The sequence below is a fragment of the Falco naumanni genome, chromosome 10 (genome assembly GCF_017639655.2).
Source record: "Falco naumanni isolate bFalNau1 chromosome 10, bFalNau1.pat, whole genome shotgun sequence".
NCBI classification, from domain to species: Eukaryota; Metazoa; Chordata; class Aves; order Falconiformes; family Falconidae; genus Falco; species Falco naumanni.
In genome coordinates, this window is record NC_054063.1 from 18,790,277 (window position 1) to 18,816,779 (window position 26,503).

Sequence of the window (26,503 nt, forward strand, 5' to 3'; positions counted from 1 at the left end):
GGTCCCCGTGGGCCATCCCATAGGGCACCCCGTGGGGCAGGGCCCCCCCACATGGTGGCTGGGCACGGGTCTCCCGTGGGGACCCACTGAGCCTCCCAGGACCACACTGTGCCCCACGCCCCCAGGGGTGGCTGTGCCCCACCGAGACCCCGTTTGGGTGGGTGGGTGGGCATGGGGCTTGGCCCACGCGTGGGGCCTGGTGAGGGTCTCCCCAGCCAGGGACGCAGCGGGGACATGGGGGCACACCTGGCCCCACACCACCCCACGCTGCGCCAGGCAGGGCTGCAGCTCATGGAGCTGCTGGTGGGGACCCCACGGGTGCCTCGGCCGGCAGGTGGGCGAGGGTGGTGGGTGGCACAGGGGTGACAGCAGTGGGTGGCACAGGGGTGACAGCAGTGAGTGGCACAGGGGTGATGGCAGTGGGTGGCATGGGGGTGACGGTGGAGGGTGGCGCAGAGTCGCTGGTGCCAGGTGGCACAGGGGTGCCAGTGGCGGGTGGCACGGGGCTGAGGGCAGTGGGTGGCACAGGGGTGCTGGTGGCAGGCAGCAGGCGGGCAAGGGCTGCCCGTGGCAGGCAGGTGAGGTGACGGCAGGTGCGGGAGCTGAGCAGCAGGTAGAGGCAGGGGTTGAGGCAGCTGCTGAGGTTGAAGGCCAGCCCCAGCAGGTAGAGTAGGTGGTCAGGGGGCCCGGAGACCACCAGGTGCAGCAGCTGGGTGACCTGGAAGGGCAGATGCAGCACCACGTAGGCGCTCAGCGTGGCCACCACGATGTGCTGGAAACGGGTGAGCGGGTGGCCGCCTCGGCTGCTCCGGCACCGGGCCAGCACCAGGGCCACCCCATGGCAAGCCACCACCACGCAGAAGGGCAGCAGCCCCTCCACCACCACCTCCAGCCAACGCAACGGCACGTCCCAGCTCCCCCTCTCTCTCCGGCACACCACCAACCCAGGCAGCAGCTCGTCTGCCAACGACAGCACTGTGTCGGGCACGCTGCAGCCACCCGCCACCAGCCAGGCGCCCACGCACAGCACCACCAGCAAGCGGGCCGGCCGCCGGCACCGGTACCAGAGCGGGGCGGCCACCAGCAAGCAGCGGTCCAGGCTGATGGCCGCCAGCAAGAAGAGCCCGCTGTAGTAGCCCAAGCCGTTGAGGAATCGGTGGAGGCGGCACAGCGGGGTGTCCAGAGGCCCCTGGTCACGGTGGGCCACTGACCAGATCTGCAGGACCGAGTTGGCGAGGAAGAGGAAGTCGGAGGCGGCCAAGCTGAAGATGAAGGCGGCCAGTCCCCGGCAGCGCAGGCGCCAGCCCGTCAGCCAGAGGGTGAAGGCGTTGGCGGGCAGCCCCAGCGCCGCGCAGGCCACCTGCAGCTGCCTGTCCCACGTCAGGGTGCCAGGGGGTGGCAGGAGCAGCGGGGGGAACAGCGTGGCGTTCAGCTCCATCGCCCGGACTCCAGCACTGCAGGCGGCGTGGGCAGCTCAGGGCTGCGGGAAGGGGTGCCACCCCATTTGGTGTCACCCCCTTTGGTGTCACCTCTTCCCATGTCCCTTTGGTCTCACCCCCTCCCGTGTCACCCCCTCCCATGTCACCCCATCCTGCAGCACCATGCCGGTGCCCACCCAGGGCCACCCCAGAGGCCCCCTGCCCTGCGGCAGCCTGGCTTACTCCTGCTCTGCCCTCCTTTTGGGGTGCCCCCCCCCCGCTCTCCTCTGTGACATCTCTGTCCCCCACCAGCTGTGCCACCATGTGCCCACCGACTCCATCTGCCCCGGCCGAGCCTGGGGGTACCCCACCAGCCCCTGCTGCGGGGTTCCAGGGCAGTAAATAACGTAGGACCTACCTTAACAGTGGGGAGAGCACAGGCAGAGGCGGCAGGTGGGGGGCACCCGGCTGTGGGGCGCCCTATATGTGGGAGCGGGTGGGAGGGGCTGCAGTGGTGAAGCTCTGTCCCCTCTCTCCCCCCCTCCTCCGGCAGTGACCCCCCTCAAACCTCTCACCCCTCACCCAGCCGCTGGGTCTGTGCCTGCAGGGAGCTCTGGGGGGGGGAAGCCCTGCCTCAGTTTCCCCACCCAGCTGGGGGGGCGGGGGGGCAGGGAACCCCATTAGCAACAGCCGCAGGCAGAGCGGAAACGGCCGCACTATCAGCGCTCTGGGGCAGTGCCATGGGGCAGGGGGGTGGCCATGGGGCAGGACCCGCTCTCACCTATGGCCACCCGCTGCTGAACCCCACACAGCATCAGAGTGGGGGTCTGGAGACAGCACGGACCCCCTGGGCAGGGGCATAGATCTGTGTGTGGTGTGACTGTGCCAGCGGGTGCTGGGGGGAGAGGGGGGGCACGGTTTGGCATCGTCCCGGCGATGGCATCTCACCATCATGTGCTGGCTTCCTGCTGCCACCCATCCTGTGGTGGCTGAGCCAGGCTGATGGTATCGTGGGGCACGGGGGGGGGGCTGCGCTCGCCACGGCACCCACGGCTGTCACGTCCCTCCTGAGTGCTGGGGGGATGGGAGGTGGCCATGGGTGAGAGCGCTGGGGACGTGGGTTGGCACTGGGGACACTGGTAGTCGGTGTGGGGTGAGAGCACTGGGGATGTGCTGGTGCTGGGGACACTGGTGGTGGCCACGGGATGAGAGCACTGGGGATATGGGTTGGTGCTGTGGACATGGGTGGTGGCCACAGTGTGCCAGCACTGGGGACACTGGTGGTTGCCGTAGGGTGAGAGCACTGGGGATGTGGGCTGGTGCTGGGGACATGGTGGTGGCCACGGGGTGGGGACATGGGTCAGTGCCAGCGGAGGGACCCTCGGCCGGCGCTGGCGGTGCCGTGACCTCGTGGCTCTGTCCCTGCAAGAGGGTGTCAGTGGCCAGGTGCCGTTTCCTGCCGCTAATCACTGCTAATTGGCTTTGCACTGCCCGTGTCCAGGGAGCCCACGGGGGGGGGGGCGTGGGGGGCACGTCGGGGCGTAAGAGGATTTCCCTGCCTCCTTCTTAAGGCTTGGCCAGCGCAGGGTCCCGCTCCCTGCCTACCCGCCCGCCAGCCCACCCGGCCCCGGCCCCGGCCCCGGCCCCATGCCACGCACCCGGGGGGACAAGGGGACCCCCAAGGACACAGAGGCCCCGGACAAGGGGAAAGGGGGGCAGGCAAGTGAGAAAACCCCCAAACCCCCTGAGAATGGCGGCCCCCCCGGCACCAAGAGCCCTGGCTCTGAGTCCCGGCATGGTGGCCACGGGCAGAAGAACAGCAAGAAGGGCCCCGGGGACCCCCACGCTGCCGCCAACAAGACCTACTCGCCCTTCCTCAACACCGTCTTCGGCAAGGTGGGGGCAGCAGAGCAGGGCAGGGGGCGGGGGGCGCTGGCGATGGAGGGGGCACCGGGGCAGTGGGGACAGGAGTGCTCTGGGACCCTGGGGATGGAGGGGACATGGAGGCACAGGGACAAGGTTGGGGATGCTCCAGGACACTGGGGATAGAGGGGACATGGGAGTGGTGTGGATGGGGACAGGGATGCTCTGGGAACCTGGGGATGGAGGGGACATGGGGCTCTGGGACCCTGGGGATGGAGGGGACACAGGGGCAGCGTGGATGGGGACAAGGACACTCTGGGACCTTGGGATGGAGGGGACATGGGGCATTTGGGTCAGGGGTAGGGATGCTCTGGGACCCTGGGGGATGGAGGGGACATGGGGGCACTGGGGACAGGGACACTCTGGAATCCTGAGGATGGAGGGGTTATGGGGCACTGAGGGACAGGGACACTGTGGGACCCTGGGGATGGAGGGGATACAGGGGCATTGGGGACAGAGACACTCTGGGACCCTGGGGATGGAGGGGACATGGGGCACTGGGGGACAGGGACACTCTGGGATGCCGGGGATGGAGGGGATACAGGGGCACTGGGGACAGGGACACTCTGGGACCCTGGGGATGGAGGGGACACCCAGAGTGAAAGTCTGAGCCAGGGGAGCTGAGCTGCCAGACCTCTGCAAGGGACTCATGCTGCTCTCCCACCTCCGGTAGCACGCAGCACCCATGGGTGCTGGACAAATCCTGTCTGGAGCCTGGGGGTCCCAGGCTGGGGTGGCCCCAGGCTGGGTGGCAGGAGAGGGAACATGGGGGCCAGGGCAGGGGACAGAGGCATGGGGCAGGGCAGGCTTTGCCTCCAATCCCTCTAATCCCTCCCGCTGGAGTTAATTTTGTCCCACGCTTAACAAAGCTGACACGGCGGTTTGCTGGGGGTGGGGGTGGGGGGGTGCTGAGCCAGGTCTGATTCTGTCCCCACCCTGTGTGCCCGGCCCAGGAGCGGGAGCTGTCACCAGAGGAGCTGGACGGTGAGCGGGGGGAATGGGGGTGCTGGGGGGCTGGGGTGGGCCATAGGCATGGGAGGCATGTTCTCACAGAGGGATCTGCCATAGGGACACATGTGCCATGGAAGGATCTGCCATGGGGACATATGTGCCATGGAGGGATCTGCCATGGGGACACATGTGCCATGGAGGGATCTGCCATTGGGCACAGTGCCAGGGGGACACATTGTCATGGAGTGAGCTGCCAAGGAGACACATCATGGAGGGATGTGCCATGGGGTGCAGTGCCACAAGGACACGTGCCATGGAGAGTTTTGCTGTGGGGCGCAGTGCCGTGGGGACACTGTCCCAGAGGGCTCTGCCATAGGGCACAGTGCCACAGAGCCATGTACCACAGCATGGCACCCAGGGAGGGAGATGCCCCAGGGTGGCGCAGTGCCTGGGGACCCCCACGCCTGACGGCATCCATGTGCCCGCATGTCCCCACGTGTGTGGGTAGAGCTGCTGGACGCCTTCAAGGAGTTCGACACAGACCAGGATGGGTACATCAGCTACAAGGACCTGGGCGAGTGCATGCGCACGCTGGGATACATGCCCACCGAGATGGAGCTCATCGAGATCTCCCAGCACATCAAGATGAAGAGTGAGCGTGGGGCTGGCTGCCATGGGGCTGGGGAGGGGTCCGGAGGGCCAGGGGCTGGGGTGGGGGGCGCTGAAGTTGTCCCTGTCCTGTGTGCAGTGGGCGGCCGCGTGGACTTTGAGGACTTTGTGCAGATGATGGGGCCAAAGTTGCGGGAGGAGACAGCCCACATGGTGGGCGTGAGGGAGCTCAAGATCGCCTTCCGTGAGGTATGGCCACCGCCACGGGGGACCACGGCCGTGCAGATGACTGCAGGCATGGAGGGGGCAGTGACCCTGGAAAGACCACGGGGTGACAGTGACCATGGGGGTGACCAGAGAAAGACCATGGGGGATGGTGACCATGGGGGTACAGTGACCACAGGCATGGAGGGGAGAGCAACCATGGGAAGACCATGGGGAGACCATGACCATGGGGTGATAATGACCATGGGGTTGCGGTGACCACGGGAAGACCGTGGGGTGATGGAGACCATGGGGGTGACTGCAGGCATGGAGGGGACAGCAACCATGGGAAGATCATGGCTGACGGTGACCATGGGGGTGATCACAGGCATGGAGGGGAGGGTGACTGTGGCTCTGGAGGGGGATGATGGGGCCGGTGAGGAGGGTGACCACCCCCTGCGGGTGCCACAGTTCGATGTGAATGGGGACGGGGAGATCAGCAGCGCAGAGATGCGGGAGGCCATCGCAGCGCTGCTGGGGGAGCAGCTGAAGGCGCAGGAGGTGGATGAAATCCTGCAGGACGTGGACCTCAATGGGGACGGGCACGTGGACTTCGACGGTGAGGGGCCTCCCCTTCCCCACGGCAGGTGGCTGGGGGCTGCGGTGGGGGGATGAGCTCTGGGTCCCCTCACACCCTCCTCCCTCACCCCACAGAGTTCGTTATGATGCTGTCAACCCGGTAACGAAGCCTCAGGGCAGGAGGGGGGACACCCCCCCCCCAGCCCCCATCCCTGTCAGGCGCTCCCTGCCCACCTGCCAGCCCAACCTCTCTGCCAGCATTAGGCTTCAGAGTGAACAGCTGGAGCTGCGCCTGCATCTGGGCAACAGGGCAGACACAAGACCCTCACCCCCCCCAGGCCCAACAGCCCCCAGGGGTGGCAGCAGTGCTGGGGGGGGGGGATGGGGGGGGGATGGGCAGGGGACCCAATAAACCCCCTTGATCAGAGCTGGAGGAAGGTGTCTGCTGGTCTTTGGGAGAGGATGTGGGGTGGGACCGTCCCAGCCCCTGCCCACCCCGGGGGGGGGGGGGGGGGGTGAGCCGGGGAGGGGTGGGGGGGGCAGCGCCTGGAGACGGGGAGGTACAGGCAGGGCTCGGGGGGTACAGGCAGGGCTCGGGGTACAGGCAGCTCGTGTTAACCCGCGCTCTGCCGTTGGCTGGATGAACAGCCGCGCTGCAGCCAGCCGGCCAATCAGCATCCCAAACCGCTGGCCAAGACACCAGCACCCTGCGATGTGTTGCTCTAACTGGCCAATCAGCGTGGCAGAGGCCACAGCATCAACCAATCAGCAGAGAGCGCTCTGCTGGCCAATAAACACACACCTACTGCGCCAGCTGGCCAATCAGCACGCGGGGGGCCCACGCAGACCGGGGGGGTACGGGGGGACACCCCACCCCCCGTGGATGCGCTCCCAGGGATCCCCAAGGCCCGGGGACAGGGTCACCCCCGGTGGGGTGGCGTCGTGGGAGGGCGAGGGGCCCCCCAAAAATACGGGTCTGGGGGCGATGGCTCCACTGGGGCTCGAACCCAGGACCTTCTGCGTGTAAAGCAGACGTGATCACCACTACACCATGGAGCCGGCGACGGGGCGCCCCCGGCCGCCCATCCAGCCCGGGGCACAGGGGGACACGGGGGGACACGGGGAACAGGAGGGGACAGAGGGGGCACACGAGGGGATACGGAGGGGATACACGGGGGGACTGAGGAGGTACCGAGGGGGGACACGGAGGGTGTCCCTGTCCATGGAGTGTCCCCGCCCGTGGGGGGGTGCCGGGGGGGGGCCAGGGGTGGCTCTGTGGCGCAAGGGAGAGCGCGTTGGACTTCTAACATGGGCGGCCATTCAAAGGTTGTGGGTTCGAGTCCCACCAGAGTCGCTGCTTTTGCTGGGCGAGGGGCAACAAGACACGGGGACCCCCACGACAGACCCCTGTGAGGCAGCACGGGTGGGGTGGGGGTGAAGTCCCCAAAAATGTGGGGTCACGTCTTGCAGTTAATGCCCCGTGGGTGAGTGTGCCCATGGATTTGAGTCCCACTTCTGGCAGCCCCTGGCTCCGTTTTACTGGGGCGGGGGGTGGGGAAGGAAGCGCCCCAGGGCCTCCCCGGGGTCTGCGGGGCAGGCGGGGGAGTTTGGGGGACACAGAGGGTCCCACCACCTACACCCAGCACGCACCCCAGGGCAGCAGGACGTGGGCGAGGGGGACAAGAAGCCGTGTTCCCCAGGTGGGGGGGGGTGTCAGGGTGACACTTGGGGAACCTCTGGGGACGGGGCGAGGGGGCGGGGCACGGGGATCTTGGGGGGGGGGCATGGTGGCCCTCCATTGCAACTGGGTGCCCACGGTGGCATCGAGGAGGGGCACATGTCAAGGAGCCCATAGTGGGAAGACAGGGAGGAGGAAGGGTGGGGAACATGTGCCCCCCCCAGTGCCCCCCATACTACACCAGGAGCTGCCCGGGTAGCTCAGTCGGCAGAGCATCAGACTTTTAATCTGAGGGTCCAGGGTTCAAGTCCCTGTTCGGGCGCTACCTACTCCCATTTTTGGGGGTACAACACCTCTGGGGGGAGTGGGTGCTCCCTCAGCTCCCCCCACACAACAAGGGGGCCCCTGGGATCAGCACCCAGCCCGACCCCCCGCCCCCCACAGAGCAGGCACAGCCAAGCTGGGGCATTCACAGATTTTAATTTAGTTTTTTTCTGGAGAGAGAGAAGAAAAAAAAAAAAAAAAAAAAAAAACAGGCATCATACGCCCCCACTTTGCAGATTTGGGGGTGCACAGACCCCCGCTGCCTCCCCCCACAGCGCATCTCCCAGCCTCTGTAGTGTCTGGAGGTGCAGGGGCCTGCTGCGCCCTGGAGATGGGATGGGAGACACCCCCGCCCTGCTCCGCCAAAACCGGGGACCCCCCCTGCCCTAAACAACCTACAGGGAAGGCACCTTGCGGGGGAACCCCATGTCTGGGGACCACCCCGGGGATAGGGCACCCCCCGGATGGGGGGGCTGGGGGGGTGGCTGGGTGCCCACTCCCCTGGGGTGCTGCGGGCAGGGGGGAAGGGAACCCCAGTTGCTCTCTACATATATATAATATACACCTATAGAACAGGCTGTGGGGTGGAGTGTGGCCCTCCCACCCCCCAGAGAGCACCCAAATGCCTGGGGGTGTGGGGGATAAGGGGAAATGGAAAAAAAAAAAAAAAAGGGGAGGTGGGGGAGGGGGGGGGAAAGAGACCAAGGCCAGCCTCGGGCTCGCCCCACTGTGCCCACCGCCCGGGCAGAGCTGGCCCCTGCCCTCCCCGGGGGCCACACTGACTGCCCCCCCCGGGAGAGCTGTGCCCCCACCCCGGGGGGCTGCTCCCCCCAACCCCAGGGCACCATCTCCACTGCACCGGGGAGGGGGCCAGGACCAAGCGCGCCTGTATGGGATGAAGGGGATACCCTGCCCCCCCGCCCCCACCAGCCGGAGTGGACTGGGGGGGCCATGCCGGCTCCCGCCCCCTGCCCCGGCATCAAGGTCAGTTTGGATCGGCTAAGGCAACCCCGGCAGGCGAGCGCAGCCGGCGCTCCCGGCGACGCATGGGGACAGACGGGCAGTTAAGACAGACGGACAGACAGACAGACGGTGGGGGGCCTGCGGCAAGTGCCCCCGGCAGCCGGCTGGCCTTCGCCTCCCCCTCCCCGCCGCTCCTCCCCGCTGGCTCAGAAAATGTCCGGGCACAAGCTCCAGTCCTGCTTCTCTTTGCTCTCCCAGTAGCCACCCTTGTAGACGTGTGCCAGCTCCTGGGTGACCGGGTCCTTCTTGCGCTCAAACCACAGCGGCTTGTAGGGGTCGTGGGGGGGGGCCTGGGGGACAGAGGGAGGGGTGAGGGCCGTGGGGGGGGCCAGGCAGGGAGCAGCGTGGGGGCCACTGGCCCCTTTCTTACCATCCTCGGTGGCCCTGGCAGCCTCGGCCTCACGCCTCTTGCGGGAGATGCGCTGCTTCTCCTCCAGCCGCTGCTTCTCGGCGTTGGCCTCGTCCCAGCGGCCGTTCTCCATCAGGCGCTGGTCGGGGCGCCAGCGGCTGTCGGTGGGTGCCGTGCCGCTCTCGGGGGCATTAAGCGTCAGTGCCAGCTCCGAGAAGTAGTACATGTTCTCCGCGTACTTCCTACACCAGGGAAAGGGAGAGACCTCAGCCCTCTGCCACCGGGCTTCACACCCAGCCCCTTACCGGGGGCTGGAGCTGGCCTTCCAGCTCTTGGGACACCTCAGCCCATGTCCCTAACTCACGGGAGCGGGTTCCTCTTCCACAGCAGCACCCGGCTGTCCTCGGCTTCATGGGCCCTCTGACGCCCCTCGGCTCCGTTTTCCCCAGCACCCAGCATCACCTTGTAGCAGTCCATCTTCTCATCCCAGGTGCCCAGCAGGACAAAATGAACCTTCCCCGTGGGGTCTGTCACCTCCCCAGTGACCTGCCGGGACAGGGGACAGCCTGAATCAAGCCATGTGGGAGTTACAAGCATGCCAGCTCATCTCACGCCTCCCCGTGCCCCTACCTTCCTCGCCACATCCCGTGAGAAGTAGCTGTAAGGAACGAACTTGAGGTTGCACTTGTCACCCGTCTTGTGATTGACGATCTCTATTTCACCCGACTGTGGAGGGGAGGGGATGCTCAGAGCCAGCCCCCAGCCCCTTCCCCACTGACAGGGGAAACCAAGGCACGGGGGATCCATGCCTCTGGGCACAAACGTGTCCCAGGGAGCCCCGTCGCTGGGGTTTCATCCCACCTGGTCTATCCAGAGCTTGCCCACGATGATGTTGTGCACGGTGGTGGTGACTTTTTTCCATGTGTAGTGGTTGCCGGAAGAGTGGAAGATGCAGTGGATGGTACCTGCGGAGGAAGGTTGTGTTGGGAACGGTCCCTGGGAGCCTGCCCGGTCCACGGAGACTCCGGTGGTCCCCAAACCAGACACACTCCCTCCTCAAGCGTCTCCTGGCACGGCAGGTGTGCCCAGGGCTGCAGTGCTCACCCAGAGGCATGATGGAGAGGTATTTGCCCCGAAACTTGCTGGTGATTTTGATTTCCTGGCGAAGCGTCCAACCGTGCTTGGAGTCAGCATGGTGGGCAGCAGCTGGTGGGTGGTGGCTCACCTGGCCAGGAGAGGGGACAGCTCAGTGCCAGCCACTCCCAGCAGACCGGTGGGCCCGGAGGAGCAGGGCTGGTGGTACCTGCTCACAGAGGGAGCGGTAGCCATTCTCCTCCAGGCGATCCAGCTCAAAGGTCTCCCCAAGGAGGGGGTTGAAGGGTTTGCTGGTGCGGAAGACGGTGGTGGAGTAGGATGAGACGGTAAAGGCGGCCACGTAGCACAGTTGCTCCAGCGAGCTCTCACACTTGGCTGCCCGGTCGAGCAGCTCATGGTACTCCAGATCCTCTGTCAGGCGCTGGAGCATAGACAGGGGCTCGTTGAAGTTCACCTGGAAGGCAGCAAGAGGTAAGAGGGAGTGGTCCTGGGGTGCCCTGCGCCCACCCGCCAGCACCACCAGCTGCATCACCACTCACCGGCATAGGGATCTTGGACAACTCCTTCCCGATGCAGTTTTTCATGATGCTCCAGAGGTTGAGGCTGTAGTTGGGTTTGTAGGGGATGCGGGTTCTCTTCTCCTTCTTGGTGTCCTCTACCTGGTGCTTGTACTGGGGGCGAGACAAGGGCTCCTGCAACACCGCTGTGACCTCCCCACCCCTCCGAGGGAACTGGGGCGCCCCCAGCCCAGCCCTGCCTTGCAGCCACTCCCCCTACCAGCCACGTTCCTCCAAGAGCCAGCACATAACGCCGGCAGAAAGCCCCCATCCTACCTGCTCGTCCAGGCTGATGTCACTGCTGGTGCCGCTGATGTTGCTGCCGGTGCGCCTGGCGGGGAGGAGAGGGGCAGAATCAGTCCTGAGCAGGGTGCAGGCAGCGGGAGGGCAGCTCCACGCCCCAGCACTCACTTGTGGCCCATGCTCTCCGGCATGGTGATGATCTCTGGGGCATCAAAGAACTCGTTGTCATCATCCTCATCACTCAAGTCTCCTTTCGCAGGACAGCATGGATCTGGGGAGCAGGGGACAGGGCGGCTGAAGCAGCAAGTTCAAGGTTCCTCCCAGTTTCCCCTGGAGGGTCCCCCGACACCAGCAGCCAGGCGAGGAGCCACATGCCATCCCCACTGCACTGAGGCATGGCAGACAAGGCTTAGGAGGAGCAGGGGCACAGCGAGATGGTTATACGTGCAGCAGGGCAGCAAGCTGCCAGCTGTAGGTGCCACAGCACCTCGGCTGTGTGGCAGAGACCAGACAGACCTATCACTTGGGGTCAGCAACACGAAGGAAGCTGAAGCTGGCTCAGGAAAAAGCCTGGAAGTAGCTGGGGGTTTCTGTGGGCACAGTGCTGCCAGCTTCCCCCATCCCTGTCCCACACCATGCCACGCTGCTGCAGCTCACTGCCCCTCAACCGGTCCCCCAGTACGCGGCGCAGGGGCGCCCGGGAGCCGGGTGGTACCTTTGGCAGAGCCACCGGTGCCAGATGCACCAGCAGGCAGGACGGTGGCACCACGGAAGGCCCTCTCCAGGTGGTTGTGCTGCTTGGCCAGCTGCTCCAGCGTCTCCTCCAGTCGGATACGCTGGTCCCGTTCATGCTGCAGCGATTTCTGCCACTTCTTGCTGTGGGTCTGGGCCAGCATCAAAAAATCCCGGCAGGCCTAGGGGGGAGACGGTGCCCCATCAGCGCACAGTCTGAGTACAGGGGTCAACCCTCCCGTGGAACCCCCCCTGCCCTGGACCACGGGGTGGGGTGTGGACTCACGTTGATCATGGCATTGGAGGTGATGCGGAAGAGGGTGGCTCGCTCGTTCACCTGCTTAATCTTCTCAGTGCTCTCGGCTGGCAGCCGGAGGGTCTCCAGCTCGCTAAGGGAGCGCTGCAGGGCCGTGCCGTGCTTGGCGATCAGGTCGTTGCAGGTACTCAGATCCTCCACCTTGCTGGACAGGGTGCGCAGTGTACTCTGCAGCTCCGTCTTGTCCGTCTGTGACACCGACTCGTCGCCGGAGTCATCTGCCAGCAGAAAGGGATGTTAGCATGGCCCTGTGGGGCCTCTCTCCTCCCAGGAGATGGGGAAGCCACGTGCTGGGAATCACAGGAGCACCTGCCTGCTGAGCCACACCAGGCTCTGGCCGCAGGGCTGCCAGGACAGGCACAGAAGGAGGTCCCCCCATTCCCTGAGGGCTGGGAGCCGCACGTGGGGCACTCCTGGCCACCACCACAGCATCCTGGACAGCGATGCCGGGGCAGGGAGTGGCAGCTCGGAGCAGATGGCCGTTCTCCTGGCACACGAGCAGTCCCGCTAGCAGGGAAGCATGTGCCAGGCTGCTGGCGGCGCCTCAAGCTGGAGCGGGGCAGCAGGGAAGCCAGCTTCATGCTGGCAGGACGGCACTGCTGAGCTCACACGTGGATGGACACAGCCAGCCCTTCCAAATCCTGCTTGGGGAGTGGCTGCCAGCACCCCAGGCCACATGCTGTGACGCTGTCACCACACAGTGCTCCAACGAGCACAGGAGAGGGACGGGGAAAAGCAGGCTGTGTTTCTAGCTGGCAGAGGGGGCTTGAGAACAGGGCTGTGTGCTGCAGAGGGAACCCACACGGGTGTCGCAGGGGGCTGACACGTGCTGCTTGGCTCTGAGGGAACACACGCCGGCTCACGGGGGGGCTGCGAAGGAGCGCGGGCCATACCTGACTCCTCCAGCATCTTGACAGCTTTGGCCTTGGCCAGCTCCAGCGCAGTGACCCAGCGCTGCCGCTCCACCTCCGAGCTGGCCTTCAGGTGGTAGGTCTGGGCCCCGCCATTGGAGATGATGAAGTTGCAGGAGTCCTCCACGGTGATGTTGGCCGTGGCCAGGTTGATGGTGCCGCGGCAGGTGTGCCGCATCTCCGCCTTGGAGCTGCGTGGGGAGGCAGGAGGGGGGCACGCTGAGGGGGCCGGGGGAAGGAAGCGCCCCATGGCCTGGCCCCGGTGGGGGCACAGAGAGGGCCCGGCATTCCCCGCCCCGCAGGCAGGGCTATTAATAGGTGCCGGCTACAGCCCGCGGTGGTTTTGCCAGCGCCGGAACGGGGCCAAGGCTGGCAATGCCACTTCGGGGGGCAACGGGGAGGGGTCCGCAGGCCCTCGGCAGGGACAGAGGGCTCAGCGCCGCCCCCAGGAGCGGGCTCGGGGGCCACCACACTGCCCCAGGCCCCGGCCCCGGCAGAGGGTGAAGTCCCCGCAGAGCGAGGCCGTGCCAGCTCGGCACACCCCTTCCACGTCACCGCCACCGGGCCGGGGCCGGGCCTGCCGGAGGGGGCCGGCTGCTGGGACACCCCGAGCACGGGCCGGGGGCAGCGCCCCGCCCCCCCAGGCGGTAACCGGAGCTGGCAGCTACTCGCTGGCTCCGCTTCCCCCATGAATAACGGCGGGGCCAGGGAAGCCCAGCCCCCTCCCCCCCGCAGCCGGGCTCGGGTGTCCCCTCGGGGTAGCACAACGGGGAGGGCTCCGGTAACGCCGCCGCCCGCCCAGTCCCCGCTCCCACCGGCAGCAGGGCCGGGGGGGTGTGGGGGGTGTGTGGTGTGGCGCGGCCCCGGTGGCAGCTCGGGGGACACACCGAGCCCCAGCGGACAGGGGGAGGGCAGGCAGGGCACGCCCCGGCAACAGTCACAGGTCCAGCGGCCGCTCCACTGGGCAGGGGAGTGACAGCCCTGCCCCGCACCGGGGGGCACCGGGGCCGCATTGGCCCGGGGCGGGGGATGACACCCCACCCCCCAGACACCCCCCACCGGCCCCCGGGGCTCCGCGGCGGGGACAGCGGGCCGGGCCCAAGGTCACGGGGGAAGGAGGAGGTGCGGGGCGGCGGGGCGGGCCGGGGGCGGCGGGGCCAGGCCCCCGGTGCGTACCGGTAATAGCTGAGGAGGCCGTTGCTGAGCACGAACCAGCGGCGCTGGTAGCCCTTGATGTAGTTGGTCCACTTGAAGAGCCAGCCCTCGCGGGCCGAACCGGCCCCAGCGCCGCCCGCCCCGGCGCCACCACCACCACCGCCGCCGCCCCCTGCCGCCGCCGCTGTTGCCGCCGGGCCCGCCCCCGGGCCCGCCCCGCCGCCCGCCGCCGCCGGTGAGGGCAGGGCAGGGGCCGTGCTAGGCCCCACTGGCAGTGCCATGGGGCCGGGCAGCGCCGCCGGGCCGGGACCCGCGGCCGCCGCGCGCAGCTCCGCCATCGCCGCCACCGCCGCCCCGCCGCCCCGCCCCACGCCGCTCAGCCGTCACCCGCCCCGCCCCCGGCCGCGCCCCATTGGCGGCGGCGGCCCCCGCGCGCACCGCCCCGACCGGCGTATTGGTGCCGCCGCCCGCGCGGGGCGGTACCTGCGCTTCTATTGGCTATTGGTGCGCTTGCGCCAGACGCCGTGAGCCCCACCTTCTCACTGGTCGCTTCGCCCGTCTGTCTCCGCGGCGCGCCAATAAGCGGAGGCGAGAGGAGCCGCGAGTCACTGACGTCAGGGCGCGCTCGCTGGGTGGGGCCACGTAACGGAGCGGTGACTCATCTCGCTATCGATTGGCCGCGGGGGCGGGGCCTCCCCATACGCGCGCCGCCATTGGCCCTGCACTACCCTGCCGGTGGCGGTGACCTCTGACCTTTGCCGGGGGCACCGCTGGGCCTGGGCTAGGTCCGGAGCACTGGCCGGCAGGTCCGGCCCTCCTCCGCCCTTCAGAAACTGGCCTTTACCGGGGGATACGGGGGTGATGCCTGTTAGGGCCCCCCGGGGCGGGGACAGGGCTGTGCTCAACCTCGGGCACCCCTGGGTGCAGCGCGGGAGGGGCCCATGGGTGCGGGGAGGGAACCGGGGCGGGGCGGGGGCTGTCCCCTCAGAGAAGGAGAGGCCACGCTCCCGGCAGTATACAATTTATCTTTATTTACAATACCCTATAAAAATGTAAATTTAGAAACTTTATTCTCATTAACCAGAACCAAAAACTGGAGGAGGTTGGGAAAAAAAAAAAAAAAAAAGCACAAAGGAAAAAATAAAATAAAATGAACTTTCCACTTGATCAGTTGGAAGAGAAGAGGGAAAGGGCTGGGGGGGAGGCTGGGAAGCAGCCAAGGGGAGCTGGTTAATGCCAGGGAGGAGTTACTGGTTGTAAAATACCTACATGTGCAAATCTCTTTGTTTTCTTTTTTAAAAGCAAAAAAAAAAAAAAAAAAAAAAGTTAAAATTAACACCCCCACACCCCCCTGGGGAGCAGAACAGCAGAATCCCCCTGGCTCGGGAGGAGGCTGCTGGACACCAGGGCATGGCCAAGGCCCCCCGCCCCTGGCCCTGGGGGTGCTGGGGCTGAGCCCGGGGCACGGGCAGGAGCCGACTCTTGGGAAGACAAGGCAAGTGTGCAAAAGAGGTGTGCGCATGCGTGAGACACGTGTGCGCGGCTGGGGAAGGGCAGGGACCAGACCTCAGTGCTCATAGGGGCTGGGGAAGGGCTGGGGAAGGACCGGGGAGGGAGGGTGGGCTGGGGGGGGTGGACCCACTCTGCTGCCCCACAGGTGGGGAGCAAGGGGCTTCTCCCAGCCCTGCAGCACCCCCTTCCCAGGGCGCCCACCTTCCTCAGTAGTGTGCGTGTGTGTGTGGGGGGAGAAGCAGCAGCTGTTGGGGGAGCGGGGGGGCTTGGGCGCAGCAGGGAAGAGGCAGCACTTAGTTGGAGAGGGTGGGGAGCAGCCAACCATCCCCCCCCTCCCCAGCCTCTCCAGCCAGGATTGCGGGGCAGGAGATGTGCCTCCTGCGCTGGGGGAAACCATCCTGCCAGGCCGTGCGTCGCGGCTGAGGTGGGGGGAACCACCTGCCCTCCAGCCATCCTCTGGAACACTCCGGTGCTGACGGCGGTGGCGAGGAGCCGGGAGACCTCCTACCGGATCCCGTGCACTAAGCTGGTACCGGGAACAATGGTGGAGGGGTCAGAGGAGCCACCGGCATGGAGGCAGCGACTCCCCTCACCCCAGGCTGCTCCATCAGGGCCCTTAAGGCAGGCTTCACCCCTCCGTCCCACCCCGGTCCTGCTTGCAGCTTCCCCAGCCGCCCCGTGCCCCTGGTTTCACCCTTTTCCATTCCCCCCTTGTAGGACATGGCCACGCTCACATGGGAGGAGAGGGCTGACACTTACTGCAATTTTGTCTCCAGCAGGTTCAGCTTCTGCTGGTCGACATAGCGAGAGAAGAGGGAGATCAGGTTCGAGGGGGTGGACACCGGCTTCGCCAAGGCTGCCTGAGGGATCCGCAGGAGCTCTCGGGTTGCCATGAGCATCACCTCCGTCCTGCCAGAGGGGCACAGGAGAAAGGAAGAGTGAGAGGTGCTGGGGAGCCAAGCGCTCTCCATCTCCCCTCAGGGGCCCCGGGTGCCCCGTTCTATGCACACCTTGCCATGTTTTGGCACTGGAACCAAGCAGGAGGCAGTGCCACATCCTCAGAGGCCAGCCTCGCCATGGGGAAGGGTCCTGCCTGCGCTCAGCAGCCCCACCAAGGGCCCTGCACTGAGATGCCACGGCTGCTCTGTGGGGCCCAGCTTCCCACCGAGGGCTGCCTGCCCCCCTGGGCCTTGTCCCACTGCAATGTGCCACACAGGAGCTTGTGGGGACACTTGTGGCCCGAGGCAAGAGCGGTAATGCCACCACCATGCACCTGGTGCTGTAGGGCTAAGTGAGACTCGGCAATCTCCCATCTGTTCAGGCTAAAAGCGCTACGGCTGCTCAGCCGAGGTGACAGCTTCCCTGCCCCTCCAAGGGACCGCTCCCCTGCATGTCCCAAGCTGCATCTACCACTTCCTCCCTCTGCCTCGGGCCTGCCTTTCTCTCTTTCCTTCAGCACCCTGGCAGTTTTCAGTGCTGCTGCCGAGAGTGCAATTAAACCTCCTCATTCATCAGCTCTGCCTCCACGTCCTTCAGATCCTGCACAGTGCAGTGTCTGACCCTGACGGCATCACTGCCTCCTCCCCCCAGCCCGGGGCACAGCCGAGGACAGGTGCTCACCACTGGTTGTCCTGCATTAGCTCCGTGTTCACGTCCGAGCTCTGCAGTTCCTCCCCACGGCTCAAGACCAAGTACAGCAGGGACAGGCCAAACTGTAGGGAGAGAGGGAGCGTGTCAGGGAGGGCACTGCAAGCCCGCCAGGGAGGAACTGCAGGAGGAATCGCTGGCCACCCGAGAGCTGCCATGCCTCGTGAGGGAATCCCTGTGGCAGAGGACAAGCTTTTCTCCCACCACTCTTCCCCTCTGAGCATTTTTTGGGTGTGCCTGAGAATAGCCTCCACCTCCCAGCCCTCCTGGGGAGGGTGGCACAAGCGGGATGATCCCCGCCTGCCATTACAGCCCCTTGAGCTCAGAGGGATGGTCTTCATGAACCCATGGCAGAGGAGCTGCCCTCCCAGTCCAGATTTCAGGGCAGGAGCCTGCAGGCAGCGGGACAGACAAGGGAACTGGCTGGCTGACTGCAGCAGAGTCCCAGGTCAGCTCAGACGGCTGATTAATTTGCCAGACACCCTTGTTAATCCGTAAGGGAAGGGGAGAGCACCAGGGGCTGGCAGCCTGCAGCTCCTGTGCCGCTCCCACACCAGGGCTGCATCCAGCTCTGCCATCCAGCACTGGGAGGCAGCTGGGGAACTCAAAAGTTTCCCAATTATGGTAAAACATCAGGACATATCAAGGTGGGAGGGATGAGATGGCCCCTGCAGAGCAAGGGAGAGGGGAACACCTTGTTTTGGAGCACAGCAGTGAGGTGCAGGTTGGTGGGCGCTGGCGTGGTCGCGCTCTGAGGTAGGTTCGTTAGCTGCTGCACAAGGCTGGTGACCGTCCCCAAGGGGAGGTGGTAGAGAACGTGCGAGAAGGGCCTTAACAGGCAGGGCAGCACCTGCAGAGAGAGGAGTGGAGGAGTCAGGACCTGCGGCAGCAAGGAAATGTGCTTCCCCGTGGCCGGTGGGCTGCCCCGTGGCCTCACAGACCCCGACAAGATGCTGCCTCGCTGCTACACACAGCAGTGGCTCTGCTTTCAGATCCCTCACACGCTCTGGCTGGGACATGCCAACAGCACCCCCCCCATGTCAGCACAGGCCCACTTTAAATTCAGGCAAGTTTCTTCCTTCTTAAATCATTCTCTTTCTCAAAACAAGCTTGGATTTATTTCACAGATGCCTGGGTTTTTGTTCCCTCCATAAAAAAAGATTGCAGAGGACTGCTGAGGGCACATCCCTCGGATGATGCTGGCCTCTGCTCTCTGTCTCTGGAAGATGGAGTCTCCTGTTGTCGCCCAATGAGTCAGAGACGCAGCCCTTTAGATACACCAGTGCTCAGCCAAGAGCTGGGCTCGTTAAACAAAGGCACCATTTATCAGAAACCCTCCCAGCTTCCTTCCCAGCGAAGCTGAGCCGTGCCGTGCCAGCCAGCAGGCAGGGGGGACAGGCTCTTCCAGGAGCTCACAGCTCCTGCAGCCTCCCCAGGCCTCTGGCAGTCTCCCAGGAGAGGCAAAACCAACCGGCCTTAAGACAGACGATGCCATTCGCCCTCTCCCTGGTGTAGGAGAGGAGATCCAGACCCCGCACCCAACCTCACCTCACAGTGAGGGGAACCCTCCCAGCCCCTGGAATCTCACCTCATCCTGAGCATCCTTCTTGATGAGGAAGGGCAGGTTCCTGGCGGTCGCCATGAGTACGTCGGCTGCTTGCTCGGGTGACAAGAAGGGGAGGATCCGGGCCACGAGGCGCTTCCCTTTCCGGATGCACATGATCTGCATGAAGTGGTCGTCACTCGGCCTGCCAAGGTGAGGAGAAAGGTGCTGACCCTCAGCTGGGAGCAGCCCAGGGAACAGCAGAATATTCCCACGGGTACCCATGGCCTTCCCTGCACCGGCAGCAGGCAGAAAACACACGCGCCTCAAAAAACATCCCCAGGGAAGGAAAAACAGTGCAGGCACAACACCCCCAACCCTAACTTCTGCCTGTCTGACAGGCTAGGCAGGAGGAGAAGGCCTGGTTCCCCACAGGGCAGCAGAGAAGGAGCCACCGAGACCCTGTGTTCTTCCTTGCCCGTCTGTGCTGCAGAGGCTACAGGTCAGGCAAGAGGAGACAGGCTTAAAAGCAGGCACCCCAGCGACATGCCGGGGTGCAGAGCTCACGGCAGCCAGACACCCAACGAGCAAGCAGACAGGCACAGCTCATGGCACCCGAGCTGCAGGGATGTTGGTTGTTGTAGGAACATAACCACAGCAAACAGTCGCATGGGGAAAATGGGGGGGGGGGGGGGGGGGGGGGGGGGTGTGTGGAGGGAAGAAAAAGGTAGTTTCAGCTCCCCAGTTCCCAACACACCCCTGGGACAGTCAACCTGACTCTTCCTTGGGAAACAGGTCCCTGGAAAGCCAGTTTCAGCAGCTGCAAGTGCCCAAGGACTGTCCGAGCTCCCAGCAGTGACCGAGTCGCAGACAGCAGCTCTGCTCACCTCTCCTGCCCGGGCGCCTTCCCCCTCAGATTGTCGTACATATCACAGATCTTCTGCTTCCTCTCGCCCATCAGGGCCGGCCGCTCGCCTTCCAGGCTCAGGAGGTAGCGTCTCTCATAGTCCTCCACATCCAGGAGGAGGCTATACGTCTGCAGAAGAGACTGCGATTACAGCAGGGCACAGGGATCTGCTAGGGGATCCACTAGCACTGCTCCACAGAGATCCAGGACGTGCCCAGCCCCAGCCAGCGCCCTCCCATCGCCTTTGCTGCTACAGGAACGGCTTAAACTGGCCCAGACCACATCAACGCCTCCTTCGGACCCAGTGTGAGAGGGGACCGAGCAGTGGCTCCGCAATCCACAAGCGCCCACCCTCGCGCACGGTGGCTGTGGGGAGCTGAGGTGTTACTGCCTTATGGCTGTGAGTCAGTAACAGACCCTGTAAAGCCCGTCTTTTTTGCCAAAAACAGGCCATTTTGGGGCATGGTGAGGGCAAGGCTGGTACCCAGCTCCAGCCTTTCCGCTCCACACAGCCCCCACCTCCTGCAAGCAGGACCTCAGCCACTGTTGAGTGCTGGCTTGTCCCCAGCTGGATGTCCAGAGGAGTTCAGCACCGCACCATGGTCCCCCTGCCCACCCCGTGTCCCACCACAGATCTCCGAGGGTCACAGCGGTCCCCCTCAAACTCACCTTCTCGATTGTGACAAGGGTCTGGCGCCTCTTGTCTCGAACCTGCTTCTCCTTCGTCTCCTGCCGGGGAGGGACAGCACGTCAGGACCGCAAGCAGCTCCCGCGCCGGCCTGGGCACCAGCCGCAGAGCTGCATCGGAGGGGAGGCAGGGCCAGAACTCACATCATCCTCGCTGCGGGAGGTCACCACCGCATCGATCATCTTCCGGGGGTTGTTGACGCTGGAAACCGTGAGCTTCCCCAGCGAGCCCTCAAACTGCACTGCAGGAAAGAGGGAGAAGGGAAGCAAAGGAGTCAGTCTGGGCCTGACCCTACCCCGCCATCTTTATCTCTGGCCCAAAAGTAGCCCCGTGGCTACCTCCAAACTCCAACTGGCACCCGTGAGACCCCCTGTCCCAGCCCAGAATGAACCACCGCCCCCTTTCACCACCTGCGGGGTTCCAGGCTGCATGGGGAAGGGAGCGCTGACCTGGCTTGTAGGTGTGCTCCAGCTTAGCCACCTGAGGTGTGATGAGTTTGGTGCGTTCCTTCTTGGGACCATCGCCGTGGACTTCCTCCGCTGCTGACAACTTCTCCAGCTTCTGGAAGTAATTCTGAGGCAGGGAGAGGAGAGGTTGAGACCCCCGAAAAACCAGTTGGCAAGGACTGATGCAACACGTCCCTCTCCCCCGTCTGTGCTCCCTCCCTCGCCCATCCCTTACTGGTCTTCCCAACAGCAGCAGCAGGATTTTAGATCAGTGTTCTTCCCCCAGTACACGAGTGGACGATGGCGTCCTATCATCCCTTGAGATTACAGAGGTCAAAGGTCCTCCTTGGGTCTCTCTTTCTCAACAAACAATGACAAATCTACTCTCCCTGTGAGGTCCCCAGCTCCCAGTCCTTCCCAGCACACTCCAGTTAGCCTGCCTTGCTGTTAGCACCATGCCCAGGCTGGGCAGCGTGTGGCTGAGGCCTCTCACACCAGTGCTCGCGCGCTCTTCCCATCCACCCTGGCCAATGTTCACCTCTTTCGCAACGACACAACTTTGTTGACTCACGTCCCAGCCACGGCCACACCAGTTCCTCTCCTCTACCGGGGATCAGCTCACCCACAGCTCCCGGAAAACCTCTACTGGTGCAATGCCTCCCACCAACCCCAGAGCAGACGGACCCACCGGCCACGGCCCTCCTGCCAGCTGCCACCAGAGCCCAGACATCCCGCAGCCAGCCCTTGTCCCTGCTCCCACTTGGGCCCCTGGCCCACCGTGCCGGGAACTGGATCGCTCTGACCGATTTCACCACAGGCTGAAGCCACACCGGCAGCCGCCCTCCCTGCTCTGCCCCACACTCATGCCCGCACCGACTGCTCCCAGAACTTTCCAGGTGTGTGGCTGGCTCCTCTGCACCTGCTTCATGAAGATAGGGGCCAAACCCCTCGCACAGCTAATGACTGCCCCAGAAACACTCCCAGCCACCTCGTGAGCCCTGTTCAATCTCCCAAGCCAGGCAGCCATCCTACGTATCTTGAAGCCCTCCACAGATTTCCCTCGCATGAAGTTGCCCTGTGCGCCCCTGAACCCAGGTGAGCTTTGAGCATCTACCACTGTTGGCAAGAGCTGAGCCATCACCTTGCGTCGTCTGCTCCAAATCTGGCTCCTCCCAGCCCTGTCTGGTGCTCCCTATTCTTGAACTGGAAAAGAGCAGGAGCAGTCTCTCCCCGTCCACTTTCTCCACCTTGCTCTTTGGACCCCACAGGCTTCACCACCACCCTGTCAGCCTGGAGTCCTCCTTACACAGCCATTCCCTGCCCAGGGCTCTCTCTTGCACTTTCCATTTAGCAGCTTCCCCATCACCCATTCTGGGTGGTTTCATTTCACCACTATTACACAAAGCTTCTGACACAGAGGTACCGCTCTCGTGTCTTCTGCTGCGGCTTCCGAACCCACACTGTCAGCATCCCAACATCTCCTCACCCCTAGAGACCTCACCCAAGAACAGGAAGGCAGCTTTTCCCTCGCCGCTGCCCAACTTCCCTCGCTGGGGATGCTCGCCCCACCCCGTCCCTCTGCCTTCCCCCTCCGGCACGTTCCCCACAACCAGATCTCAAAACACTTCCTCTGCTGCATCGCTCCTGGCACGAGCATCCCCCTCCCACCCAACACCCCTCGGCACAGCCGGGAAGATGCCGGTCCTATGTTAAGGCGCTGCCCTGCCAGCGGCCATGGGAGACACAACGGCGTGGGCTGGGTGCTTCCCCCTCTCTGGTACCTGGTAGTAATAATCATCCAGGTAGGGGTCAGTGCTCTGCAGCTGCATCATCTGGATCTTGGACACCCAGTCCTTTTCCCGCTGCAGCATGAGGTTGGCGTAGGGGTCTTTGCGTATCTGCTCCTGGTGGCTGCTCCGGTGGCCCCCTCGGTCCCCTACTGAGCCGTTGAGGCTGCGGTGCTGGCTGGCAGGAGGCAAGAAGGGCACCCGTGAGCACACAGGAGCTACAGGAAGGGACAGAGAGCGGTGCACAGGCTAGCCCCGGCAGCACAACCCCGCCGTGGTGAGGGGGGGGCAATGCAACCCACCCCGTGCCAGGCAGCCCCTCTCCCGGCACCGGGCCAGCACTCACTTTCGGTTCTGCTGCTGCCGCTGGTGCAGGAGCCGGCGGTGCTGGGGGTGCAGGTGGGTCGTGTCCGGTCGGAACATCTGAGGCTGCGGCCTGGGGAGAGCAGGGAAGGCTCAGAGGCAGCTGCAGAGAGCGGGCAAGTGGCCAGGAGAGGGACGGCACCTACCTCAGGCCCTGCAGGTGGGATCCGGGGCCCGGCGGGTGCTGCGGCTGAGAGGGAGGTGGAGCGGGGGGAGCCCCGAAGAAGGCACGAAACCCGCTGGCTGGAGACATCATCTGCCCAACTCTGCCCTGGAGCAGCTTGGGATTGACGGAGGGGAGGGGGCTCCCAACCAGGCCAGAGACGCGGGCAAACTGGCTGGGAGACATTCGGCCAGCCTGGCAGGGCAGAGAGGGTGCCCCACGTCAGCCGGGGGGAGGTTTGGGGGCAAAGGGAAAGGCCCGGGCAGGGCAGCCGCGTCTGCGACGGCCAGAAAGAGCCATGCAGAGCCAGCTCCTGCAGCCAGGCAGAGAAAACTGCAGGACCCTGCCGGTGGTGGGGCCAGGAAAGTGCAGGAAGGGAGCAAAGGGGGCTTTACCTGGGCTCCTCCGAGCAGCTGTGCTCTCTGCAGGTGCGTGAGAACTGGAGAGACACTGTGGGGGAACGGGTGGCCCAGGAGGGAGGAATTCTAGGGAAAGAAGGGAAAAAGGACCTCAGTCACAGCCCTGGCACAGCTGATGGTGGACAGACAGGGAGTGGGTGACGGCACAAGACAAAGCCCCAGCAAGGTGCCCCTGGTGGGCTGGGGGCCAGGCCAGGCTCCAGGGAATGGGGCTGAGCTAGCAGGATGAGGCAGCTGGGCCAAGAGAACTAGAGACATCTCTGTAACCGAGACGAGCAGCTGGCTGGCTGTGCGTGACAGCAATCGGTCCACGGCCACCAGGGCTCGGAGCTGCAGGAGGGAGGAAGGGAGGGGGCACTGGGGAGGCTGGAAGACCTCCCAGTAACAGGGAGCTCGAAATCAGCACCCAGAAGGAGAGGTGGAGAGGGGGCTGCATACCGGTACATTGCAGAGCTGGTTGGGAGACATCCTTTCGCCGTAGGGAGCAGGGTAGCGCTGCTGCATGGTAGCTCGGATGTGGACAGGCTTCGGACACAGGATCTAGGAGGAGGGAACGAGCACAGTCACTCTGTCAGCTTGCTGGGAACGAGCCTGCACCCTCCGAGCCATGAGCAGGGCCGGGGAGAGGTACCTGCTGGTTGAAGTTGGGCATGGCAGCCTGCTTGGGGGGGGGTACCAATGGGGACAGCCCGGACAGGGGGACTCCCGATGACAGGGGATGATGAACGCCGGGGCAGTGCCCGCTCGGAAGGGTCCCGGTCTTCCTCTCGAACCTGGGGAGGTCTCTGAGGCAGAGCATAGTCCAGCACAGACACCGATGGCATCTCCTACAAGTGGAAGGGGAGAGAAAGCTCCCCCCAGGATAACAGTCACTGACCGGCACGGGGAGGACCGGCACCGTGTCCCCCACGGACGTTCCCAGCATCCCATCCTTCCTTCCGCCAATTCTCCTCTGCAACCCACTGTGCTTCCCCAGGAGACCCACACCACGGCGGGGGGTCCTGGGGACCCCCAGGGCCTGCCCTGCAGCACCCACATCCCTGCCAAGACGCCTGTTTGCGATGACAGCTCTGCCCAAGCATGGGAACCCTGTGTCACCACCGCACAGGCTGCACGCACACGGTCGGTTCCCAGCCCTCAGCAGCCCTGCGGAGCCAGGAGAGGGCTGGCTGTGGCACTTAAAAGCCTGACTCTTTAATTAAAACTGAAAAAAAAAAAAAAAATCTTCCGCCTTGAGGCACTGACAATCCCAAAACCCTGAAGGGAGTGGCTGACATCTCTCAGACATCACCAAGGACCATGGATCAGCAGTAACCCCCGCAGCCCAGCTCTCCAGCCTCTGAGGGGACGACGAAGGGTGATGTCTAAGAGGGTCCACAAATGAGCCAAACCACGGCCACCCAGACCCAGCCAGGGGCAAGGAGAGCACTCCACCATCACAGGCCGATCTGGAGGGGCTGCCCAGCGCGGACGAGCCTGTGGCAGTACAGCACCTATTGCCCTTCAGCACCCAGCCTGCTGCCCCAGGGGTTTGGGGAGGGCGTTAGCGAAGCCACCGCAGCTGCCACCCTACCTGAGTGAGAAGCGGCCCCCGCATGCGCCGCAGGACAGCTGAGCTGTCCCAGATGCTGGAGTTCAGCCCTCCAGGCTGCTGGAAAGCAAGACAGAGAGTCAGCACGGTGCTGCAGGACCCTCACCCACCCCAGGCTTGCACCCTCCCCAGCCCCACGCCCACCTGCACGGGGGCCCTGGTCTGCACAGCCTGCATGATAGCAGGGTCCTCCAGCTCGCTGTCAATAACCAGCCGGGTCAAGCGTTCCGCCAGCATGTCCTCGGGCTCGCCCAGCAGGTCTGCCTCTGCATCCTCACCACTGGGCCCATCCTGCTCCCGGGCTGCCACCGGTTTGTCTTCCAGCTCTGCCAGCCGCTCATGTGCCTCCTGCCAGTCGTCATCTGCAGGGGAGCCCCGGTGAGGGAAATGCTCGCAAGGGCAGAAGAGGCGGTGAGGTGGGGGGGGGCTCAGCCCTGAGGCTAAGACCCCCTGAGGGTAATGGGAAGGGGATCTGAGGGTAACAGGGGGCGTCTGAAGGTAATGGGGGGGTGTCCTGAAGGTAACAGGGAGAGAGATCTGAGAGTAATGGGGGGGGGTCCTGAGGGTAAAGGGGGAGGGGGGTCTGAGGGTAATGTGGGGGGTCTGAGGGTGACGGGAGGGGGATCTGTGGGTGACGGGAGGGGGATCTGAGGGTAATAGGGAGGGGGATCTGAGGGTAATAGGGAGGGGGATCTGAGGGTAATGGGGGGGGGTATGGGGGTCTCGAAGTGGCGCTCTCACCCACAGCCCCAGCTCCAAACGTATCGTCGTTGAACTGGTCGATATCTTCATCCTCCTCCCCCAGGGCCTGGAAGGCGTCTTCATCCTCATCCAGCGGGCAGTCCTCCAGGGACTGGGGACAGCGGGGCGGGGGGTCAGCACCGGGGTCTCCCACAGGCCTAGGCCCACTCAGCACTCCCCAGGGGCCCACCGGACCGCGGGGGGGGAACCGCGGGGTGCGGTGGGGAGGGGGTGCACCGGAGCGGGTACCCGGTCCGGTGCACCCCACCCCTCAGCCCCGCCATCCCGCCACCCCGGTGGCCACCCTGGCTGTCCGTTAACCCGCTACTCCCCGTCCCCGCTGACCTGGTACCGGAACATGGCGGCGGCGGCGGCGCCCACCGCCCGCAGGCTCCGCGCGGCCCGCTCCGGCCCCGGGCCCCGCCGCGCATGCGCCGCCGCGGGCGCACGCGCATGACGTCACCCACGCCCCCCACCTCCGCCAGCGGGGCGGATGCAGGCGCATGAGCGGATGAGGGGGCGTGGCCTTCGCTAACCACGCCTCTCTCGACAATGTTAGCTTCGCCCCGCCCCTTGGGTTACTCTTAAAGGGGCAGCGGGCCCTTTTTTTTTCCTGCCCCGCGGGTGGA

At 64.9% G+C, this 26,503-nt stretch overlaps 4 protein-coding genes and 3 non-coding genes across 9 annotated transcripts; 3 read left to right on the forward strand and 4 right to left on the reverse strand.

Annotated features, from left to right (window-relative positions):
* Positions 1–289: 289 nt before the first annotated feature.
* Positions 290–1,918, reverse strand: GPR152 (G protein-coupled receptor 152). The gene has a single exon (XM_040608867.1). The coding sequence runs from the start codon at positions 1,436–1,438 to the stop codon at positions 290–292; it is 1,149 nt and encodes a 382-aa protein (XP_040464801.1). The 5' UTR covers positions 1,439–1,918.
* Positions 1,919–2,976: 1,058 nt separating this feature from the next.
* CABP4 (calcium binding protein 4) lies at positions 2,977–6,112 on the forward strand. Of its 2 annotated transcripts, none has more exons than XM_040609687.1 (6): positions 2,977–3,314; positions 4,295–4,325; positions 4,801–4,944; positions 5,041–5,186; positions 5,577–5,724; positions 5,820–6,112. In XM_040609687.1, the coding sequence occupies exons 1-6, from the start codon at positions 3,066–3,068 to the stop codon at positions 5,846–5,848; spliced, it is 747 nt and encodes a 248-aa protein (XP_040465621.1). In that variant the 5' UTR covers positions 2,977–3,065; the 3' UTR covers positions 5,849–6,112. The 2 variants fall into 2 exon arrangements, with proteins under 2 accessions (XP_040465621.1, XP_040465622.1); XM_040609688.1 differs by having other exon boundaries at positions 2,983–3,314; positions 5,041–5,150.
* A 558-nt stretch (positions 6,113–6,670) lies between these two features.
* TRNAV-UAC lies at positions 6,671–6,743 on the reverse strand. The gene has a single exon. It is a non-coding gene; the product is annotated as a tRNA-Val (tRNA).
* A 210-nt stretch (positions 6,744–6,953) lies between these two features.
* TRNAR-UCU lies at positions 6,954–7,038 on the forward strand. The gene is given in 2 exon segments: positions 6,954–6,990; positions 7,003–7,038. It is a non-coding gene; the product is annotated as a tRNA-Arg (tRNA).
* A 573-nt stretch (positions 7,039–7,611) lies between these two features.
* On the forward strand, positions 7,612–7,684 carry TRNAK-UUU. The gene has a single exon. It is a non-coding gene; the product is annotated as a tRNA-Lys (tRNA).
* A 186-nt stretch (positions 7,685–7,870) lies between these two features.
* LOC121095162 (oxysterol binding protein) lies at positions 7,871–14,425 on the reverse strand. Of its 2 annotated transcripts, XM_040609607.1 has the most exons (14): positions 14,089–14,425; positions 12,895–13,103; positions 11,972–12,219; positions 11,669–11,867; positions 11,122–11,224; positions 10,987–11,041; positions 10,693–10,824; positions 10,362–10,607; positions 10,163–10,283; positions 9,920–10,023; positions 9,689–9,784; positions 9,423–9,604; positions 9,079–9,300; positions 7,872–8,997 (listed from the first exon to the last, which is right to left on the reverse strand). In XM_040609607.1, the coding sequence occupies exons 1-14, from the start codon at positions 14,403–14,405 to the stop codon at positions 8,856–8,858; spliced, it is 2,376 nt and encodes a 791-aa protein (XP_040465541.1). In that variant the 5' UTR covers positions 14,406–14,425; the 3' UTR covers positions 7,872–8,855. The 2 variants fall into 2 exon arrangements, with proteins under 2 accessions (XP_040465540.1, XP_040465541.1); XM_040609606.1 differs by having other exon boundaries at positions 7,871–9,300.
* A 653-nt stretch (positions 14,426–15,078) lies between these two features.
* On the reverse strand, positions 15,079–26,287 carry PATL1 (PAT1 homolog 1, processing body mRNA decay factor). The gene is given in 20 exon segments (XM_040609608.1): positions 15,079–16,105; positions 16,339–16,488; positions 17,200–17,291; positions 17,921–18,076; positions 18,815–18,974; positions 19,657–19,805; positions 20,346–20,405; positions 20,508–20,605; positions 20,814–20,937; positions 22,592–22,775; positions 22,944–23,033; positions 23,107–23,318; positions 23,519–23,608; positions 23,981–24,082; positions 24,174–24,212; positions 24,214–24,369; positions 25,116–25,193; positions 25,278–25,495; positions 25,875–25,986; positions 26,220–26,287. Coding segments are annotated over 20 exon segments (2,307 nt in total). The 5' UTR covers positions 26,235–26,287; the 3' UTR covers positions 15,079–16,083.
* Between the last annotated feature and the right edge of the window lie 216 nt (positions 26,288–26,503).